This window comes from Macrosteles quadrilineatus, unplaced genomic scaffold (assembly GCF_028750875.1).
Source record: "Macrosteles quadrilineatus isolate MER2022 unplaced genomic scaffold, UCM_ALF_1.0 Scaffold_9__3_contigs__length_116548681, whole genome shotgun sequence".
NCBI lineage: Eukaryota > Metazoa > Arthropoda > Insecta > Hemiptera > Cicadellidae > Macrosteles > Macrosteles quadrilineatus.
In genome coordinates, this window is record NW_026542602.1 from 7,057,596 (window position 1) to 7,067,966 (window position 10,371).

General features: G+C 36.5%; 1 protein-coding gene across 1 annotated transcript; it reads left to right on the forward strand.

Annotated features, from left to right (window-relative positions):
- Positions 1–487: 487 nt before the first annotated feature.
- LOC129002314 (uncharacterized protein K02A2.6-like) lies at positions 488–4,549 on the forward strand. The gene is made up of 2 exons (XM_054430019.1): positions 488–3,016; positions 3,119–4,549. Exons 1-2 carry the CDS (start codon positions 488–490, stop codon positions 4,547–4,549), a joined length of 3,960 nt encoding a protein of 1,319 aa, XP_054285994.1.
- Positions 4,550–10,371: the final 5,822 nt, after the last annotated feature.

Sequence of the window (10,371 nt, forward strand, 5' to 3'; positions counted from 1 at the left end):
CTCAACTTATTCATGGGTCAAACATAGCGTACTAATTATAATTGACTTGTTTTTAAACAATGCTGGTGTCGCCGTTTGCAGAATGGACAGACATAGGCTGGTCGCCAAACTACTCATATACTGGCACGTTAGTTCGATACTACTGTCTGTTCTCGATATAGCTGGCGCCGGGATTTGTTATACTAACACACTAGTTCGATACTACTATCCGTTGCAGACATAGTTGGTGCCGAGACTTCATACAGGTGTACAAAAACAAATAGTTCCATACTACTGTTTGTTCCTAACATAGGTGGCTGTTGTATTAAGTCTGTTCTTTTATCATGTGTTTAAATATGTTTGTTGTCAGATGTTTTTGTAAATATTAGTTTAGTTTGAAAATAGAGTTTGTTCAAGCAAGATGTGTGAATAATATTCTTGTATAAGAAATAGAACATGGTGGCAGCTTAGTGGATTTTTTATCGAACAAAGTCTAAAACCACGCATGATGTCAAGTAAGGGCAGAAAAAAACGAAATACTCGTAGGCAAAGGTATGAGGACAATGAGGAGGATGCCCAAAGTGAATTCAACTACATGTCAGAAAGGGATTCTAGAAAGACTGAAGGTGAGTCACTAGGTTTTGCATTGGGACAGACAAACCGAGAAAATAATGCAGTAATGTGTACTCCTACTCCTATGATAAATCTGACGTTACCAACTCCAGATACCTTCTCTTTTACTCCGAATGAGTGGCATTCCTGGAGGAATCGCTTTCAAAGGTACAGACGGGGGTGCGGTCTAGATAGCACTTCCGACGCTCGGCAAATCGATGTACTTTTGTTTACAATGGGTAGTAGGAGTGAAGATATTTTCGATTCGTTTTCACCAAAACCGAATACTTATGACGAGGCTCTTCGGGCCTTTGATGCATACTTTGTGCCAAGACGAAATATCATTTATGAGAGAACAAAATTTCTGAGACACAAGCAAGGGAGTGATCCATCTGAAAAATTCATAACAGATTTGCATGGTCTTGCAAAAACGTGTGCATGGGGTGAACTGAACGATGAGATGGTGCTTCTGGTCCTCATTATTGGTATGAAAGATGAGGCTCTAAGTGATAGACTCCAGCTGGACTCTCAATTGACTCTGGAGAAGGCGATTAATACATTGCGCCAACACGAGGAGCTAGAACGCCAAAAACGTGAGCTCGCCAATACTAATGTTTTTATGGTGAATCAAACGTCAATACAAGTCGGTAAAACAAATCTGTCTGAAAGAGCTGGTGAACAGAAATTCACCGAGGATGCTATGAGAAAAAAGTGCAGGAAATGTGGTTATAACTGGCACGGATCACTGGCCGAATGCCCTGCTAGGAAAGCCAAATGTGACAAATGTTCCGAGATTGGACATTTTTTTCGATGTTGTCCCTCCCGCGAAAAGTGGATGAGAAAAAACAAAAACGTTGTTAAGGAAATCGAACAGCAAGATTCAGACAGTGGTTATCAACAGGTTCCTGAGATTTTCATAGGGAATATAGACAGCAGTGACAAAGCCTGGGTCCAGGAGGTAAAAGCAAGCTGTGGAAACCAAGATTTAGGTCTTATAAAATTTAAACTTGACACAGCAGCTGATGTAACCATGATTCCAGTAGGAGTTCTTGGTGATTTTATTAAGACTCTGCCTCTAGGAAAGTGCAAATCCCCTGTGTTTAGCGCAAAGAAGAAAGAACGAATCAATATTTTGGGAACTTTAAGGCTAAAGCTTGAACATAAGGGTGTATCAGTTTATGATCTTGCGTATATTTCTGAGGAGATCACTGTTCCACTTCTTAGCAGACGTTCCTGTGAAGAGCTGAACCTGGTGAGGAGAATCTTTTCTGTAGATTCACATGATATTGACTGGGCTACTAAGTATCCTAATTTATTTCAAGGGCTGGGAAATATGAAAGGAGAGTACAAGATTGAAATGAAGGAGAATGCAGTTCCTTACGCTATATCCACCCCCAGGGTTGTACCAATACCTTTAAAAACGAAGGTGAAAGAGCAGTTAGACGATATGCTTGAGAAAGGAGTGATTGTTCCAGTTGAACACGCGACTGATTGGTGCGCACCAATGGTAGTTTGCGCAAAAAAGGGAGGTGGGGTTAGGATCTGCGTAGACCTATCCAAACTCAACAACAGTGTGAAACGTCGGTTTTATCCTATCCCAAAGATCGAACTTTCATTGGCCGAGATCGCGGGAGCCAAGTACTTCAGCAAGATCGATGCGAATTCCGGGTTCTGGCAACTGAACCTTGCAGAGGAGTCACAAGATTACACAACATTTATCACCCCTTTTGGGAGGTATAAATTCCGTAAGTTACCTTTTGGAATTACGTCCGCTCCTGAAGAGTTTCAGCGCCGCATGTCAAAAGCTTTAGAAGGGGCAAAGAACTGTTTAGTGCACATTGATGACTGTCTGATATGGGGAAGAACGAAAGAAGAACACGACGAGTGTCTTAGGGCCGTTCTAGAGAGAGTGCAAGCTAATGGAATCACCTTGAATAAGCAGAAGTCGGAGTTCTGCAAGAAGACTGTGACATTTCTGGGGTTTGTGCTGTCTAAGGACGGAATCAAGCCTGATCCAAGCAAGGTACAAGCGATTGTGGACTTACCAGCTCCAAGAAACGCTAATGAAGTACAAAGATTCATGGGCATGATCACTTTTCTGGCAAAATTTATTCCGAACCGCAGTGAGATTTTGGAGCCAATTACGAGCTTGTTAAAGACTAAAAACGATTTCCTTTGGGGACCAGCTCAAGAAAACGCTTTTGTCACAGTAAAACAGATTTTATCATCAGAGCCATGTTTGACTGTTTACGATCCGCAAAAACCCTCGATTCTTTCTTGCGATGCTTCAAAAAAAGGTCTTGGAGCGGTTTTACTTCAAGTTGAAGGAGAAAACAAGAAACCTGTGGCATATATATCTCGGACTCTAACGCCTGCTGAAGAAAACTATAGTAACATTGAGAGAGAAGCGCTTGCGTGCACATGGGCAAGTGACCGTTTGAAATGTTTCCTGATGGGTAAAATGTACACAATTGAGACCGACCACAAACCGCTTGTCTCAATTTTCAAAACACAAAATTTGGACGAGCTCTCACCGAGGCTACAGCGGTTCCGAATGCGTATGATGAGATACGATTATCGCATGACCTGGACCCCAGGAAAAGACCTTGCCATAGCAGATCTACTATCAAGAAGTCCTATTCCGGCTGACGAAGATGGCGAATTGACCGAAGAAGTGGAAGCCTTCGTCCACGAAATCAGTCTGATTAGTATAAACACTACAGATGAAAATGTGACAAAGGTACTTCACTCACAAATGAGAGATCCAATCTGTGCACAACTTAAGTTACAAATTTTAGACGAATGGCCTGTAAAATCAAGTTTACCTAATGAGATTCAAGAGTACTTTAATGTGAAAGACGAGTTAAGTTGTATTGATGGGCTATTGCTTCGAGGAACTCGGATGATAATACCTCAAGAACTACGAGCGGAAATGCTCGAGAGGCTTCACAGTGGACACTTGGGAATCACAAAAACAAGGAAACGTGCTTTGGGAACCATGTGGTGGCCTGGAATTTCTCAAGAAATAGAAAGGAAAATCAAATCGTGTCCAGTGTGTATTCAGAACTCAACTAATCACAGTGAACCATTGATTCCGAGAACTGTCCCGGATTACCCGTGGCAAAATGTGTCTGTTGACTTGTTCAAACACGAAGACAAGTGGTATATGGTTATCGTGGATCACTACTCAAGATACTTTGAAGTCGAGGAAATGCATCGAATGAGGGCTTCAGATGTGATTCGGGTTTGCAAAACCACATTTTCACGTTTTGGAATTCCTCAACGTGTTTATTCAGATAGTGGGACACAATTTCACCATATTGACTCAAGTGAATTTAAATTGTTTGCAAAGGAGTGGGGGTTCTCCACATTCAGAAGTAGTCCCCACCACCATCAGGGAAATGGGGCAGCTGAAGCAGCTGTGAAAGTAGCAAAAGGGCTAATGAAGAAAAACAAGGATAAATTTGAACTTGCCCTACTTTCTTACCGGACCTCACCTCTTGAAACCGGCTTTTCCCCATCTGAACTTATGTTTGGAAGGAAATTAAGAGACAATCTTCCATCTACTTTGGTTGGAAATCCTGTGGAAAATAAGAATTTTCTTGAGAGGGAGAATAAGTACCAGAATAAGTACAAGATACAATTTGATAAACGACATGGAGCGAGTGGTTTAAGTGAATTAGAAGTTGGAAGCATGGTATGGATCACAGATCTACGTCGACACGGTAAGGTAGTCAGGAAATTGAACGAACCACGTTCCTACCTTGTGGAAACTGACAAGAGAACTATTCGCCGAAACAGGAAGTTCTTAGTTCCTGCACCGTACTACGGAGGAGATGGAATTCTTTCAAACTGTTCATCCATGGTCCTTAATCGTCCATGCAACTCACGTGATCGTCCAGGAGCTGGCACAGTAACCCGTTACGGAAGGTCCATTAAGAAACCGAGGCGGTACTGAGGTTCATAAAGATGTGGACATCTTGAAGCGGGATGTTGTATTAAGTCTGTTCTTTTATCATGTGTTTAAATATGTTTGTTGTCAGATGTTTTTGTAAATATTAGTTTAGTTTGAAAATAGAGTTTGTTCAAGCAAGATGTGTGAATAATATTCTTGTATAAGAAATAGAACAGTGGCGCAAAACTACTTACTTATAAAGTAGTTCGATACTACTGTCTGTTCCAGGCATAGGTGGTGCCAAGATTTGTCAAACTAACAACCAAGACAACAGGTCAATATTACTGTTTGTTCCTAAAAGGTACAAAATTATTTACTCATACCAATATGACGTATTACTGACAATTATTATCATATGTGGTTACAAAATACTAAAATACTAACTTGTTTAATACTACAATACTGTATTTTCGTAACATAGATGGTAGATGGTAGAAGAGTAAACTACTTACTCACACCTATAAAGCAGTTTACTACTGTTTATTTAAAAATGCTGATCCGATCTACTTACTATAGCATCGGTTATACATAATTCGGAGTTCCATAATTCTATCTGCACTACTAAACATGAAGAAATAGTAAATTAATTATACGTACCAGTAGGTAAGTATTAAAAGGAAAGGACATTTGGTCCTAATTTTAAATTTTATGAAATTTGTCTACTGTATGTATTCAAAAACATGTACTACTTTTGTGCAACCACAACCATAGATTAACCAAAACCACAAGGAAAGATGTTTTATCCATGACATAAGTTTGTATGTTTGCAATTTGATTACAATATTCATTCATTCCGGTATGTATTTTTCGTGATGACATTATCAATGCTAATCTTGGTTGGTTGGCTCTCATCACATAAATAAAATTATACACAATTTACTAGAATACAGAAATTTCTTAGTAAATTGTGTATAATTTTATTTATTGTATGAGTAGCCAACTAACCAAGATTAACATTGATTACAATATGTCAATGTCACAAGATACGTAGCGAAACATAATTCACAACCTAATACATTTTGTCTGCTGATTAAATAACGACCGATACATTGTCAAACCGAATGTTCGTTACTGTTATACAGCTGGTTATAAAAGGGAATGCTCTGCAGCTTATGGTACACAATCGTTATCGCTTGGGTCAATAACTGTGTGAAATGGAGGTGACAAAATTTAACTGTATCCGATCCACGTTTGGTGCCAAGATATGCTGTCAGTTTTCAAAATCTGATTACTGGCTGTGAAAAACAACGTTGTTTATCACACTTTTGGGGTTTTGAAAAATTATAAAATTTACCATTGAACCAACTCACCCCTTTAAGGGTGTAAAGTCCTTATCGGCTGACAATGTTACTATTTGTCGGTTTGGTTGACGAGATGTCTCCTCAATATAGTTATAGAATTTATAACGTAACTTAATCCATCTTAAACCCTTTATAGAGATAGTTATACGTACAGCTACATATACACGTCAATTCATAAGTTCACATTATTATTACAAAGCTCAACACCATTGGTGTTTTGGGAGATCCGATCCGTAACCTAAGGGTGACACTAGACCATCCGGCCTTTATCAAAGTTTTGCTATTGACCAAAAATTAGAAAGCAAGAGTTTTCAGAGTGAGTATACTTTTTTTACATCTCATACTGGATTACATTCAATTAAAGTAAGTATATCTTCCAATGCTGGACCACTCGATGAAAAAAAACCCGTCTTAATCCGCGAAACTTGGGGGAGTTCTGGAGAAAACAAGCTGTAATACTAGGCTTAAAACTCCTCGTGGCGACCGCGAACCAAACTTTAAACGAGAATGAGCACCCAAGTTGTCTGCGATCCAAACTTTGCCTCTAAAATATTTCCAAGTATAGTGCTCTCTACAATCTGAAGTCTATGTTTTTAAGTAAAAAACCAAACAAAGATTAGATGGACTACCAGGGCTATGCTAGTAGTTTAAATTGGTATTAAAATGTTGCAATATAGGATTTTTCGAGTCCGTGGTTAAGGAACAACATTAAAATAAAATTATTAAATATTTATACTCTATTTTGGTTTATGCATTCTGCATCATGCAAGGATCTGATGAAAGTACCAAAGGTTCCCAGAGTCTATTAATTGAAAAACAACGTTTAAAATCTGTAATATTGTTTCATCTCATGGAATTCAATTGACCTACAAACATAAAATGTATACATTTCAATGTATCTCGTACAATTAAATATCTAGTCATATCTTCCATGTACAATGTTGGCATAACATTCAGATTACTTTACAGTCTCGACTGCGAAAATTGAAGCATTGCAATTTATTTTACAACCCAACAGCGAAAACATCTTAACGACTTTATGTAATACAAACACGAAGCCGTAAAATATAGAAATATAGAGCTGTGTTTAATTTTAGTCGTCAATGATGGATGTGCTAAAAATAGTGTATCGAGGTTGAAACACACTCGCGTGGTGAAACAATCTAATAAATCAATAGTAGGAGTTGCGTTCGAAATCGAGCGTGGGCCATGTTTGTAGCTTCGATAAAGGCGAAACATCCATTGAATTAGTTTCGCTGGAAATTAGATTTGTATGCGGCTAAAAACCAACATTAACACAGCTTAGAATGAAAAAAAGAAAAATAACGGTGTCAGCAATCTGAAACATACTTTCTCCAATATGCTTGTCAACAACCTTTTTCATGGGTGGTGGGAGTAATTATATTTTATTGGGGAAATCACAAAAGTTTCAATAACTTTAACCCGTAATTTTTACAGCGATGGGGGATTGCACTATTTTGTTTAGAATTTAGTACATACTGAATTCAAATCATAATCGTTCATAATATTTTAAAAATTCCGATTTTTCCGTCAAATATAAAATCGAAATAAAAAAAAATTAAGGCCTCTATATCTAATGGGTAGGTACCTAAACACAAAATTTCTTCAAGATTGAGCCACAGGTTTCTGAAAACCAAACTTAAACAATACTTTCTCCACATAGCATAAAGAGATGGAGTAAAAATTTTAAAAGAGGAAGATCAGCTTCAATAAAAGATTAAAAGAAAAGAATAGATGATTGTGAATGAGAATAACAAATACAGGAATAGGAAAATCAAACAAGTAAGCGATTTTTGGACTAAAAAAAATAAAGTAAATTTAAAGTTAAGTTAAATTACCGAACTAGGAACTCAGTGGCTTGGAGTGACAAGCAGATACCAGCCCGTTCTATATTTTATTGCAGCCCCCATAGCTTACCCATTTGACTACTTAATTATTATTTTAGCTGTCTTTGAATGGAAAATTTCAAAGACCGATGGCATGCTTCATTATTGATGTGCTTTTATATATAACAAAAATAAATATAAAACTAAAACTATTAATTGAGATTTGCAAGTTTCTACCCATTGGTACTGTTATGCAACGAGAGAAGAACTGTCATAAATTTATCTTCTATTGAAAATAACTCTTGGAAGTTTCAGCTTGAAAAACTCTTTCTTAAATCTCAAATGACCCAATTACTAAGGCAAAAAGAAATTGTGATTTGTCTGATCGCAGAAGTTGGATTTCTTATCGTTTGGTCGTCCTCTCTTCTTCTCCCCCAAATCCTCCCCTTCCTGCTACATCAACCCTTCGCAAGAACGGCGATGTCTGAAGGTGTGTTTGTCCCCGTTATCCTCGTTTGTCCTTTTGCTGACAACGTTTGGGAAACGATCCGGTATTCTGGAGCAGTCTGATATTAAAAATTTTTAATTAATTTTTAAATTCAACAAGGACGTGTAATCAATCTATACAGGGTGATTGATATAAGTGTGCCAGCCGTTTTATTCGAAAACTATAAGAGATATCAAAAAAAGTTAAATGGTAAGTGCCTTGGATTTTTTATTAAAAAAATTGTAGGCAAGTCAAAAAAATTATTTTAGCCGCCATTTTTCCAATATGGCCGCCAACTTTGATTTTTCTTATGGAACACCCTGTATTTTATGATGTATTCTGGTAGAAAATGTAATTTTAAGACAATTTTATTCTTGTGATTTTTTTCATAAACCTAACCGTTTCAAAGATAATAATGGTTTAAGTTGTGAAATTATGAATGGTTTTCGAATAAAACAGCTGGCATGCTTGCTTAGGCCTTTATCGAAACTCTTTCTCATGCAGAAATTTCAAAACTTCAACCATTATTATCTTTGAAACGGTTAGGTTTATGAAAAAAATCACAAGAATAAAATTGTCTTAAAATTACATTTTCTACCAGAATACATCATAAAATACAGAGTGTTCCATAAGAAAAATCAAAGCTGGAGGCCATATTGGAAAAATGGCGGCTACAATAATTTTTTTGACTTGACTAAAATTTTTTAATTAAAAAATCCAAGGCAACTTTTTTTGATATCTCTTATAGTTTTCGAATAAAATGGCTGGCACACTTATATCAATCACCCTGTATATTATCTTTGCACGCTAGCATCCTTGTGTACAATTAACACGATACTTATAATTGCAAGCAGGTAAGTAAGGTTTAAAATTCAGATTATTTACCTAACCCGCCATGTTAAACTTCCCTATCCCAAGCGTGATGTATACAACTTCTTTACTTCTCTAGTCATGTAAAGTTGAAAAAACTCACTCGGTGAGGTAATGAAACCCATTTAAATAACATTGAGTGCTTAACTTAAAAAATATACCTCTATGGAGCGTTAACGACGTTCAACGCTAGAAATCAGCTGTGCGCTTGAATGTTATTGTTACGCTTTAAAGTATTTTCCTAACCTAGATTTTTTTTGTAAAAGAACGTTACTGTTAGAAGATGAGTGAAATGGATAATGAAAAATATTTTACGTAACCCCATGTATATTGTCGGGTCAGGTAAAATCTTGTACGTTACACGTTACGCAAGAGCGTGCTTACATCACTTAAGTGAATTATTCACAACATTCACCTGCGTGATGTAAAAACGCTCTTACTACACTTGTAATGTAAATAGCTATGTTATGAACTCTTCGTCCCTTGTTACAATATAATTATTGCGGTTGAAAATCAAACTGGAGGATCAGCTGTTACCATTACAATCTTCTGTATATTAATTGTTACAACCCTTATTTAGTTTTACAGGTTCTACTCAACCAATATCTACGTTTGATTGGGCATTTTAACGCTTAGCTAGCGAAATAACGAATGTTAACAAACTTGATAGTTTCCTTTAGTGTTTCGCACACTAGTGTTTTATTTATTTTGCTTTTAAAGATTAACTGATACTGACCAACTTTCTTCAAATCTTAATTGTTATTTAACAGCTGATACTTCAGTTAGATTTGTAACCACATACAGAATGTAAACAAGAGACAAAACAGTTTATAAAAATGGATTTTTAATCAGAAGTTTTTTCATACCTGATTAAGGTAGTTAGTTACCGGTTTATTAATTTTTATGGTGTGAATCACTTATCACATTATAACAGTCATAATCAAACATAATTTTAGAACAGTGGATAGGTAAAGGATATATATTGAAAGGTATTTTTTTCATCATTGTTGAATGTATGGTTTGAAAATTTAAGCAGGTTTGACACGTTAAAATGTACATACATTTTGATGATTCACCCGATAATAAATACAAAAACATATACTAATATGCATACTAATATGCATTTGTAATCTATTTTAATAATTTTTAGGCTCAGTCGCATACTAAAATTAAAATCAGAATGGCGTCTTTTCTTGAATCCAATTATTGGTCGCCGGTTTCTGAGGAGATAATTTCCGATCCAGAGAAAATCCTAGTCTACTCTTATAATAATAATAATTATTATTATTATTATAATTATTATAATAATAATCTTAGTAC

Bases quoted from the DNA above. Each gene is read 5' to 3' on its own strand.
- LOC129002314 (XM_054430019.1), top strand. From the start codon at position 488: ATGTCAAGTAAGGGCAGAAAAAAACGAAATACTCGTAGGCAAAGGTAT. The intron at 3,017-3,118 runs GCAAGTGACCGT...AATTTGGACGAG, and splicing joins AAGCGCTTGCGTGCACATGG to CTCTCACCGAGGCTACAGCG.